This window comes from Naumovozyma dairenensis, chromosome 5, assembly GCF_000227115.2.
Source record: "Naumovozyma dairenensis CBS 421 chromosome 5, complete genome".
Taxonomy (NCBI): domain Eukaryota; kingdom Fungi; phylum Ascomycota; class Saccharomycetes; order Saccharomycetales; family Saccharomycetaceae; genus Naumovozyma; species Naumovozyma dairenensis.
In genome coordinates, this window is record NC_016483.1 from 74,663 (window position 1) to 87,119 (window position 12,457).

Consider the following 12,457-nt stretch of genomic DNA (forward strand, 5'->3'; position numbering starts at 1 on the left):
ATATATCATTATAGAGAAACTAACGATTTAAGAAAAAATTACTTTATTTTCGTAAGCGTTTTATTTTTTCTATCTTTTTTTATTGTTTGTTCTTTTACAAATCTAATAATCATCGTAACTATTATTAGTATCATCATCAGCAAATTGTGAATAATCTTCATCTTCTTCATCGTCTTCTTCGTCATTCATAGTATCTTCCCTATATGTTTCATCTTCTTCTTCATTATAATCGTCATCATCAAGTCCATCCAATTCTAAGTTAGAAGAATCTACTTTCTTTTCTCCTATTTGAATATTTGATTCTTTTTTTTCAGGGAATGGGAAATCATCACCTCTTAAGAAATTTTCAATAGTTTTTTCAATGGATCCAGTTTTTTGTAAATCAAATTTAATTTGTTCATAATCTAAAGATGGAGCCATAGTCGCTACCACTTCAATCATATCATCATTGACCATTCTCTTTTGGAAACGATTACCTTTTTTCTTCATCTGTGGTGCCTCTTTCTGATCGTCATTAGTAATTGTTTGTTTCTCGTCACTATCTTTTGGCTTATTGAAAGTTGTGATCGTTTCTTTGATTTCAGTCATCGTCATTTCAGCATAAGATTCATCATCATTGTTATTGTTACTATTTTTCATATTGAACCATTTTATTAGGATGAATCCTAATATAATGGATGTTATGAATATGATTGTTGAATTATCTAAATCACCTAAAGACATGATGAATGAGTATATGTGTGTCCTTTTCTTGATTTCAGATTAATTGCACAGGAATAGATGGGAGTAGCTTGGAAAACTCAACTAGTTATCTTGTCTTGTCTTGTCTTGTCTTGTCTTGTCTTGTCTTGTCTTGTCTTGTCTTGTCTTGTCTTGTCTTGTCTTGTCTTGTCTTGTCTTGTCTTGTCTTGTCTTGTCTTGTCTTGTCTTGTCCTTGCTTGTCCTTGCTTGTCTAGTTATGTTTGTTTGTACTAGAGAAGAATTCAACAAAGTACGTAACCGTAACCTCACAAAAATTGTTATTGACGCGTTAACCGACCATAGCGGCTAGACCTTCAGAAAAATAGTTGGGCGGCAAATTTATTAAGTTAATGAGTGTGTTTTCTGTTAGTCAAACAAAAGAGGACAAAAGAGAATATGCGTTTGTCCAAGAGATAATAATTAGGAGTAGTCATAATGGATGTACATATTCGGCAAGTAATTACACATGTGCCATTCACAATTAGGAAAAGAAACATACATCCATTACGGCCAATGTTTTACTTTTGTTTATTTTATACAGTCCTATACCCTATTTCCGGGTCAGAAAAAATGTGAATGTAGTTACTGAACCTGTCATTCAAACGAATAAAGCCATAATAATTTGTTACAAATAGTCTAATTCCTTTTTTTTTGGGAGACGTTATATACAAAGCAAAGAAATTAGGATATGAGTAGCAGTATTAGCAAAGGGCCACTAAAGAGACGCTTTTTTTTTGCAAGTTATCACACCAAGGAATAGCAAACATAATACCTAGTAGCAGAACCATGTTTTACGTCTAAAGGTATATGGTGAGACGACCTCAACTAACCTTCTTCAACTGAACTCTTTTATGGCGTGATTTTATAATAAGGAAGGAAGCAAAATGACGTGAAAGCGCGGAGCCGGGCCTTAAGCAGGGCCGCGGTATGTTATGCTGAGCTGGGTTTGGCCACAGCAAAATAGTTTGGACAGACCATTTCCTTCATTTCGCCACACTCCCTCTCCCTCTACGTACTCTTCCAAAGTTTCGAGGGGAAGGGAGCGAGCGAGGGACGTAGGAAGCATGCGCAAGGGGAAGGGAACAGGAAAGGGGAGGAAGGAAGGGAGAAAGAATGAGAGTAAGAGCAAAAGTACGTAATTGACAGTATTTTTTGACACTCGTTGTTGAGGAATGAAACGCAAAGGTATATATGCTCTGATTTTAGTCTATACCTTTTCTCAAAGATAGTAATAGACAACAACAACACTTTCCCAATAACTTTTCTTTCCACCTTTTCTCACCACCTCGAAGAAAGTTTTGGAAAAAGCGATACCTTATCTTTCTTTAGACAGAGTTCATATTAAAATAGGGATAGAAATTCTAACAACCAAAAATACTCCGTCTGTAACAATAGGAAAGAAAGATTTGAACGAAGCAGCAAAACAAGTTTGAAATATGACGATTATCGTAGCATCGTTATTTTTACCATATACCCCTCAATTTGAGGTCATTGATCCAGACGCAATCACTAGCGAATTGGCTGAATCAAATTTAATCAAAGTCGTAGATAACAATGAAAATATAAGAAAAAAAAGGACAAGTTCCGTTCATTCAGCCTCTCCTTTCCTACTTAATAACTTATCTCAAGAAAGTATGGCTGGAGCTGCTGCAGCTATCGGTACAACTCATTCTCCATCCCTTGAACCACTTAACAAATTTACTGCCATTCCTGGTCAACATCACCAACAACAACAACAACAACAACAACCAATTCCAAGCATTAACATTTCAAGTGCTTCAACGGGTGACTTGGCTCATCCTAATCCTTTAACCATTGATGAAGTCGTTTCAAGCGAACAATTCATGGAAAATTTGACTGCAAGTGGAACAGTTTCTCATACACCAGCTTTATCTGCACATCATCATCCTGCTCAAAATGCTTCTGCATCTGTAGAGGAATTCTTCTCTTCTTCAAACACAGTTCCTGATCAAATTGGCTCTCCGGCTTATTCAATCTCTTCAGCTCCTGGCCTTGACATTGCTAATGCAGCCAATTCGATTTCAACTGGCCCCTTCTCAACAGGTACCTCACCTGATCCAACTGCAAGTCTTTTGAAAAATGTCAATAAATCATTATTAGTTCATTCTGTATTGAACTTAAACAATGCCTCTCAAACTAGTTTGGATAGTTTAACTAACAAATATAACCAAACAAACGTGACGAAGGGTACTGTTATTACACCAAAATCAAGAGCTATACCAGATATTAGCTCAGCTGTAGTTAATTTTGCCAAAGTAAAACAAAAACATCAACAACAATCAAATTTACCATCAATGAGAAGAATGCAATCAACTCCAAATGTACATACTTCATCTTCAACTTCAACAACAGCTGCCGGACCCACCACTGGAAATGTTACTAATCGTCATGGTACCACACCTGCTAAAGTAAGTTCCAATTTGAAATATTCTCAGCTAGCTGAAACAGAAACTGAGACAGAAACTGAACATGAAACAGAATCTGAAGGTACAAGATCAAAATCTGCTTCAATTACACAGGATCACAATATACCATTATATGATGCCAAAGAACAACAGGGAAAAGACAGCACTGTTCATTCGGACACTTTAAGTCCAATAATCCGTAAAACTGATAAAGAAAAGAAGTCTATTGATGAAGAAAATGACTCGGATTCTGATTTAGAAGTAGACTCTAAAGATAAAAAATACAATGTTCCTCAATTTGGTGGGTTTTCTAACAATGCAAAATTAAGAGCTCAATTATTAAGTAGCTCACATGAATTATTTAGAAACTTACCATGGAAAATTGCATTGAATGATAAGGGTAATGGTGCCATGAAAAATGCTATAAATACAGCAATCATTGAAGAAACAATTAAAGAACCTGTTTCATGGGTTGGTACAGTTGGTATCCCCACTGATGAAATCCCCGATGAAATCACTGCTAAAATCTCCAAGACTTTACAAGATGAATATCAGAGTACAGCCGTTGTTACAGATGATATTACATTCAAGGGAGCTTATAAAAATTTCTGTAAACAAATCTTGTGGCCAACTTTACATTATCAAATTCCAGATAATCCAAATTCGAAAGCATTTGAAGATCATTCATGGAATTATTATCAAAAATTGAACCAACAATTTGCTGATCAAATTATTAAAATATATAAAATTGGTGATACCATTTGGGTTCATGATTATCATTTAATGTTGGTACCTGAATTAGTTCGTAAAGTCTTACCAAACGCTAAGATTGGATTCTCATTACATGTTTCATTCCCAAGTAGTGAAGTATTTAGATGTTTTGCTCATAGAGAGAAAATCTTGAAAGGGATTTTAGGTTCCAATTTTGTTGGTTTCCAAACAAAGGAATATGCAAGACATTTCTTACAAACATCAAATCGTTTATTGATGGCAGATGTCGGTACAGATGAATTGAAATTCAATGGTAAAATTGTTTCTGTTAAATATACGCCTGTGGGGATTGATACTTTCACATTGAATGATCAACTGAAAGATGAAAGAGTATTCCAATGGAGACATTTAATTAGAGAAAGATGGGAAGGTAAAAGATTGATTGTTTGTCGTGATCAATTTGATAGAATTCGTGGGTTACATAAAAAAATGTTAGCCTTTGAAAGATTTTTAAAGGAAAATCCAGAATATATTGAAAAAGTTGTATTATTACAAATTTGTATCGGTAAGAGTTCTGATTCAGAATTAGAACGCCAAATTATGATGGTTGTTGATAGAATTAATTCATTATCATCAAACATTAGTATATCCCAACCAGTTGTATTTTTACATCAAGATTTGGAATTTGTTCAATATTTGGCGTTAAGTTGTGAAGCTGATATGTTCCTTGTTAATTCCTTAAGAGAAGGTATGAATTTAACATGTCATGAATTTATTGTAAGTTCAGAAGAGAAAAATGCTCCATTATTATTATCAGAATTTACAGGTAGTGCATCAGTTGTGAAAGGTGCTTTACTAATTAATCCATGGGATATTCGACATTCAGCAAATTGTATTAAACAAGGTCTTGAAATGAGTAAAGAAGAGAAAAGACGTCATTGGAAGAAAATGATGAAGAGTGTAATTGAAAATGATTCAGATAATTGGATTTTATCATCATTACAAAATATTCATAATGCATGGGAATTCAATCAAGAAAGATCTACTGTTTTCAATTTGGCGTATGATACGTTGTATACTGATTATAAAAAATCTGAAAAGCATATGTTTATTTTCAAGATATCTGAACCACCTACTCCAAGAATGTTATCAATTCTAAATGATTTAAGTTCCAAAAACATTGTTTTCATTATGAATTCATTTTCTAAAGTTACTTTGGAAAGTTTATACAACAGAGTCTTAAACATTGGATTAATTGCTGAAAATGGTGCATATGTTAGATTGAATGGATCATGGTATAATATAGTTCAACAAGTTGATTGGAAAAGTGAAGTTGTTAAAATCTTCGATGATAAAGTGGAAAGGTTACCAGGATCATATTATAAAGTTGCTGATTCTATGATTAGATTTCATACTGAAAATGCAGAAGATCAAGAACGTGTTGCCAGTGTCATTGGTGATGCCATTACACATATTAATACTTTATTTGATGAAAGAGGTATTCATGCATATGTTCATAAGAATATTGTATTTGTTCAAGAGACAGGACTTTCATTGGCAGCAGTTCAATTTTTATTGAAGTTTTATAATAATACATCTCATCCATTTGATAATAGTAGTATTGCAGTGACACAATCTGAAAATACATTCACACAAAATGGTAATGGGCAATCACAAATTGATTTTATGATGGTTACAGGTTCTTCATCACCTGTTGTTGAGCCAATATTTAGATTATTGAAGGAAGAAGTTGGTAAAGCCACACTGCGTTCTGGTCATAGTGTTGTTTATGGAGAAAATGTTACATATACTTATGCGAAAGAGCATATTACTGGTTCTAATGAATTGTTTACGATTTTGCAAAATATACCAAGGATTGAAAAAAGTAAGAACTGATGTTAGGATATGCAATTACTAAAACGTAGAAGATGTATATATAATATAATATAGCTTATGTCTAGAGACTAGAATTCATATAAAAATTAACAATAAGATAAACTACTAAAATAACAAATAAATATGGAGGATAAAGAACCTTACCGATGAAATGTACAAACACACAAACATACCAGATAATACATTCCTTTATAATCTCGTCAGTGGAAGTTTCTTTCGCTAGGCAGTTAAGTTCTTTTTTGCCCTCTTTTTAAAAATACACATTTCCCAAATTTCATCTAGTATGGTGCATAAATGAAAACTAGAATCATATAAGAAACCAATGCGAACACCTTTGAAATATATTTCATGGAGACTATTAATTATTATAGAGGAAGACCATATTGCAAGTTCACCATCGACTTGAAAAGAATTCTTATTATTGACAACTGAAGAAAAGGTAGAGCAATCCTGAAGTTGTCCCTGAAACAGGTGGTATATAATTTTAGCATTAACAATAATAAAAGGAAGGCATAGCACCTTGGCATAATGAGTGACAAATTAAGTGTCTATCTCGTTGCTAGAAGTAGCAAAGTGAAAAATAAAATACTATTAAGGTTATTAGAATCTTTGAATTGTTCCATATGTCATGATTATATGTTTGTCCCCATGATGACTCCCTGTGGACATAATTTCTGTTATGGTTGTTTAAATAACTGGATAACTGGTGGTTCAAAGGATTTAAATTGTCCTCAATGTAGATCCACAATTAATGAAGCTCCAAGATTGAATTTAATTTTAAGGGAAACTTTGGATTCAATAATTGAATTTCTGAATGAGAAAAAGAAAGTTTCAAGAGATGCACAATTCAAGAAGATAATGGAAAGTAAGTCTATGGAACTTTCTAAATATAAAAAAGATTTAGATAAAGATAATCTATTTGAAAGTTTTTTCAAGAATTCAGCTATGGCTGTTGTAGATGAGGATGATGATGAAGGAATTCCTCGTTGTAGTAATTGTCATTGGGAAATTGATCCTGATGATTTGGAAGATAATGATAATGTTTGTCCACATTGTAATATGAGAATTAGAAATTCTGTACAAAATATTTCAAACCGCAATAGTGAAGTAACCAACTTAAGGACAAATGATGCAATTATTGTTGGTCTAGATGATGATGAATATAGCTCTGATGAAATACAACAAATACACGATGATTTGGTAAGGCATCCAAATGCTGATAGTCCTGAAATTTATTCAGACTCTGATTTAGAATCTGACAGTAATGAAGATGAAGAGAGCTTAATACCGAGAAAGCAATCAAATAAACATCGCGATAACTTCTATGATGATGAGGCATCTGAAGATTATGATGAAGAAGATAATCATACGAAAATAAATAGAAACGAAGATCGGATAAGTATCAATTCAGCTGAAGATTCGGAAGATGATTCAGATTTAGATGGGTTCATTGAGCATGATGACGATGCGCTACGTGATGATGGAGGAATTGTGGTAAATGAAGCTGGGCATATTAGTAGTAATGATGAGGAAGAGCAAAATAGTGACTATTATGAGCATAATGATGATGAAGGATTTGTTAGTGGAGATAGTTTAAACGATGAATCAGATGAGTCTGATCATTTAGAGGAACATGATGATGAGGATGATGAGGATGATGATGAGGATGATGAGGATGAGGATGATGGTGATGACGACGACGACGACAGAGATGAAGAACGAAGTCGAAAACGACAAAGAAGGTCAAGAGTGGTTCTTGACGGTAGTGATGACGAGTAAATTAAAGTTAAAAACTCTATATAAAAGTACGTCTCATATGCGGTATATATAAATTCAATTGAATTAGCATCCTGTATTATATTGCATGATTACTGTAGTTATCCTTATATTTTGTAGTCAGAGTAGTGAATTGTCTTTCCGTAGAGGTAACGTTTTATGCCTTCTATAGCGCTTCTCGCATATTTTTTTGTTAATAGAATTAAAGAAAGGGACAGATCTATGTATTATATTGAAAAAAAGACATTAGAATTTATAGAGTGACTTTTTGCAAGAGTAAAAAGACAATCCTATAAGTAATATAAGAACAAGAAAGTGATTAAAAGGGTTGTTTCGATTGTCCATTAGTATACTGGGAAGAAATAAAATTCTTTTAAACCATGATATATCCTCTAATTAGTCGAAGAACATTAGTTACAAGCTCACCTAAAGGGATAATAATACGACTACAATATCCAATCCTTCGTCCTTTGACTTTTCCTTTAGGCCCAAATCATGTAAATAATACAACAAACTGTAATGGCATTAGTATAACAAAAAGAAATTATTCGCTGAAGTTCCCTTATTTTGACTTGAAAAACACCAAATTAAGGCTCAATACTAACAATAATGTCAGAATGCATGAAAATAATAAACAAGTTGATGGTAAACATTTCTTCACGAAACAAGGAGATGTTACTGAGAACAACGAAAAGTCTCAATTGAAACATGAAAATCCATCCCATGAGGAGGATGAGAAGGTAATGGCGATAAATAGTATTCAAGAAGCAATCAGACAACAACGAAATAAACGTCGAAAACAAATGGCATCAATAATCTTTATGATCCTCAGTAGTTTATTAATTGGATATGGATTAGGTTATAAAGTATTATATTTAAGGCAAGAAATATTTTGGCCAATTTGTCCCACTTCAAAATATCATAAATTAAGTAAAAATGAATTGAAAAAGATAAATCTTTTACAAATTGAAAAATTAGCTAGAATTAGAACTTTAGAGCAATTATCAAAACATGAAATGATTAAAGATCAATACGGGATACCTTTAAAGTTGGAAAATGAAGATAATACTGAAGGAGTGGGAGAGCCATTCAAGATATGGTGTGAAGATCAAGATTTATGTTTATTTGGTGTCAAGATTAAACCAGATGGGAACAATAATAATAATAAGCAAAAACAAAGGGACGAGGATCATAAGTGGTATAGATTGCCATTTTTATTCAAATGGAGGTTTACTTATAAATCCATTAGTTTACTGATAACATTTCAAAATATCTTGAACTCAATTGGAATAAATAAGAATGGATTATATGAAATTATTGAACCAGAAAAAGTTTATGGATCATTTAAATATGAGCATCCTTTAGGTAGGGGATCTTCAAGTGTGAATGATAATAAATCAGATTGCGGGCACCCTATGCATTTATGGTTTTTAGGCGAAATCAAATTAGACAAGGATTCCTTAGTAATTTATAAAGGAAAATATCATGTTGATGTGAAAATGCAAGAAATAACACTTCTAAGAAAAGAAAATGGGAAATTGATTGAGTATATTCTGTACAATGATATTAAAAGATAATGCAAGTGAAGGAATAAATAAATAAAAAGTTACATATATAATATACATATATATATTCTTTGATAGGAAGAAAAAGAAAAGTAATCAAATGAAAAAATGGAACTTTTATATTATATTATTAAATTAAAAAAAGGCTAGAATAACTACAGAAATATATAGTAATTGAAATTGTAAAAAGAACACTAACAATAGTTTTAAAATAAATTATTTTCAAAACAGGAATTTAGAAGAACTTTTAATATCCTTAGAACCAAAATATGGTGTAAAGGGGAAGAAATTCGGTAAAAGAAAAAAGAACAGTTGTAGGTTAAAAGAAAAAAAATCAATTACTCTTATTCAACGACATCTTGGGAACCACTTATAACATGTATGCGATTACACCTGCGATGATAGTACCGGCAATTCCTGCCTTTGTCATTGCACTTTGACCATCGATATTTCTGATAGCGGCATTCTGTTGTTGACCATCTGTAAGGTTTTGTGCATTTGACAAACTTGACAAGGCAATAATTGGTGTAACAATTTTGTAGAGATTCATTGTTTTCGTTTCTGTTTTCTTTATTATGTTATTGGTTATATTTTTAGTGTATGTTGATATGAGGTATTCTAGTTCAAGGAATGAGAATACTGAAAATGATGGGATTAGAGTAATAATGAGAAACAAACTAGTAACTTTTAGCAACGTTTTTTTATCTCTCTTTATATAGTCCAGTAGTATTCAAGGATGTAGCCAATCGTCATGAACACCTCATTCGACAATATTTATTTTGTGACACTTTCCAGCCACTTCCCCTCCGAATGACGTATGTGTCGCTTTTTTCTTGAAAGTACGCACACGCGTAAAATTTAGGGGATACGAAAAATAAACTGTACTCGAACATTCCAATCCATTCATCAATCAGTATTGCAACAGGCATTGTTTGAAACGGGAAGGTAGAGGGGTTACGGTCTTACTATGATAGTAGTCTCTCATAGATAGAGCACACCATGACTTGTTTCATAATATATTTATAGGGTATAGACCAATTAATTTTACTATCATCATGACATCATTCGTTTTAGTTATCGAGAAAGATATGAAAGGAAGGATAGTTTCCGCGTACATACGATCCTATAATTACAATATATTATTGGTTATCGTTCTATGGAAATCTATGAATTAAAGATCCTTCACTATGTAGATGCTCGAGTATTTACTATTATGGACACTTGTGGTTCTACAAGGAGTTAACATTTGGTTCAATTAGAAGTGAAAGTAATCAACTATTATATATCTTTTGAGAGACAGAACAGGCTCTCAGTACGTCTTCATCTCCCTATGTATCGTATGTGGTCTGAGAAACTCCGTAACAACAGGAAATCTAATCATCTCTTCTTAAAGTTGAGTTTAGATGGTGAAAATTGAAAATCATATTTCCCAACAGCATGGATAACTTCCTATCCGAATATATGGTACATATATGTCGATTTGCTAAAAAGACATTGATTTACAGACACACAATATTGCCTTAACGTACGGTAGATATGCCGAGGGAACAAGGAAAAAAAATTTTCACGATGAGATATCATTGGAAATCAAAGATATAAGAGATATATAGGTATATATATACGTTATGTATAGTACTCTTTGGCAATTGCAAAAAGAGGACGACTGGTTATGCCTTGAAAAAGTGTTAGTAACATTGTTACACATATTTCTCCCAATCTAACTGCGCCAAAGGACAGTTATGACTTATTTCCAACACGTCCTTCGTATGATACCTTTTATTTCCTATTCCTTGGAGAACAATTACTTTCTCGAAACAATACTTGAAATCAAGGCTATATTACTACACTACAATAAAGGTTTAAATATCAAGTTTGCTAAAACATTTTTATACGCTGCTCACAACGCTGGATGTCCACTATTACATATTTTACTGAAATTTCATTTTTTTACAATATATTGGGCGTGTGGCGTAGTTGGTAGCGCGCTCCCTTAGCATGGGAGAGGTCTTGGGTTCGATTCCCAACTCGTCCATTTTTTTCTAAAGTTTTGTTTCTCATTTCAAACTGTAAATTATAGATTTATTTTTAGTTTTACTGTCACGTTCTAGGCTATTTGGCCTTTTCCGTGGCGCGTTTCTCGAAGGTGACCAACGAAGTGAACGAGTGAAAATTTTCCATGGCATCGCTTTCTGAATGGGTTCGATGAGTTTCAGCGAATACCATATATATATATAGAGACATTAGAAAGTAGGGTAAATTTGAATCTAGTAAGTTATCTTGATGCTCTATTTATAGAAGAGAAGAAAAGAAAACATACAACTAGATCCCTAGGAACCTAGATCATAGAAAGAAGAGAATATTATATCCCATCACATAATATCTCATCACATAACATTACATCACATAACATCGCATCAGATCCTCACCGAAAGGATCATCACATCACCGAAAGGAACATACTCATCGATAGACATACTCATCGATAACATACTACTCATACTACTCACCGATAGACAGTAATACACATCCATAGGATTGATAATTATCTGCTATTCATCGAGCTTAGTGTACGTATATTTTTAAGTAGCTACAAGATATAAGTTTTGATAACTGGTAATAATTATCTGCCGGTATAGATCTAACTATTGAGCTTATATTGGATACAGAGATAATAGAATAGTAGATATTGCATTCGTTATCTTCAAATTTCTCAAAAGTAGAAATATCAAAGATAAGACACACCAGATTCGTAACTCATTATCAAGGTAATCAAGATAATAAGGACACAACTTCACCCAAACTGGTCATAACAGACGTAAAAGATTTCATATCATAGACGTCTATAATTTTTTATAAAGGATCAAGGTGCAGGGTAAGTTGACTTATAGTCGGCTGTTAAATAAGAGTGCGGTTTTTATATTATCGTGAGGTAATATATCACAAAATCGTGACAATAACCAAGAACGGAACAGAAGCTTACATTTTAAAAAAAACGACAATTATTGGACTATCCCTAACATGTCAAAAATTGATTTCGCCCAGGATCGAACTGGGGACGTTCTGCGTGTTAAGCAGATGCCATAACCGACTAGACCACGAAACCTTATTATTATTTTTTTGTAATACAGGAAATAGGTACAAGGAACTCAATGAATAATCTAGCATCCACGAACCAAGTCTCAACTCCCATTAACCGGACATCGTCCAATAGACTTCGGTTCGGACCACATGCTCCAAGAAGAAAGATTAAGAAGTAATGACGTCATGGGAGAACATCATGGAATGTCATGGAATGACATGGAATGATAGAACATTATGAAACGTCATAGAATGTTTCAGATA

General features: G+C 33.0%; 5 protein-coding genes and 2 non-coding genes across 7 annotated transcripts; 4 read left to right on the forward strand and 3 right to left on the reverse strand.

The window, feature by feature from the left end:
- Window positions 1-102: 102 nt before the first annotated feature.
- CUE4 (Cue4p) lies at window positions 103-723 on the reverse strand (the record flags this gene model as incomplete). Its single annotated transcript, XM_003670053.1, has 1 exon — window positions 103-723. The coding sequence occupies one exon, from the start codon at window positions 721-723 to the stop codon at window positions 103-105; it is 621 nt and encodes a 206-aa protein (XP_003670101.1).
- A 1,454-nt stretch (window positions 724-2,177) lies between these two features.
- On the forward strand, window positions 2,178-5,774 carry TSL1 (trehalose 6-phosphate synthase/phosphatase complex subunit; the record flags this gene model as incomplete). The annotated part of the gene is made up of 1 exon (XM_003670054.1): window positions 2,178-5,774. The coding sequence occupies one exon, from the start codon at window positions 2,178-2,180 to the stop codon at window positions 5,772-5,774; it is 3,597 nt and encodes a 1,198-aa protein (XP_003670102.1).
- Window positions 5,775-6,302: 528 nt separating this feature from the next.
- On the forward strand, window positions 6,303-7,553 carry PSH1 (ubiquitin-protein ligase PSH1; the record flags this gene model as incomplete). The annotated part of the gene is made up of 1 exon (XM_003670055.1): window positions 6,303-7,553. One exon carries the CDS (start codon window positions 6,303-6,305, stop codon window positions 7,551-7,553), a length of 1,251 nt encoding a protein of 416 aa, XP_003670103.1.
- Window positions 7,554-7,930: 377 nt separating this feature from the next.
- AIM39 (Aim39p) lies at window positions 7,931-9,127 on the forward strand (the record flags this gene model as incomplete). Its single annotated transcript, XM_003670056.1, has 1 exon — window positions 7,931-9,127. The coding sequence occupies one exon, from the start codon at window positions 7,931-7,933 to the stop codon at window positions 9,125-9,127; it is 1,197 nt and encodes a 398-aa protein (XP_003670104.1).
- Window positions 9,128-9,485: 358 nt separating this feature from the next.
- On the reverse strand, window positions 9,486-9,665 carry NDAI0E00460 (uncharacterized protein; the record flags this gene model as incomplete). Its single annotated transcript, XM_003670057.1, has 1 exon — window positions 9,486-9,665. The coding sequence occupies one exon, from the start codon at window positions 9,663-9,665 to the stop codon at window positions 9,486-9,488; it is 180 nt and encodes a 59-aa protein (XP_003670105.1).
- A 1,409-nt stretch (window positions 9,666-11,074) lies between these two features.
- Window positions 11,075-11,147, forward strand: NDAI0Etrna11A. Its single transcript has one exon. It is a non-coding gene; the product is annotated as a tRNA-Ala (tRNA).
- Window positions 11,148-12,144: 997 nt separating this feature from the next.
- Window positions 12,145-12,218, reverse strand: NDAI0Etrna15V. Its single transcript has one exon. It is a non-coding gene; the product is annotated as a tRNA-Val (tRNA).
- Between the last annotated feature and the right edge of the window lie 239 nt (window positions 12,219-12,457).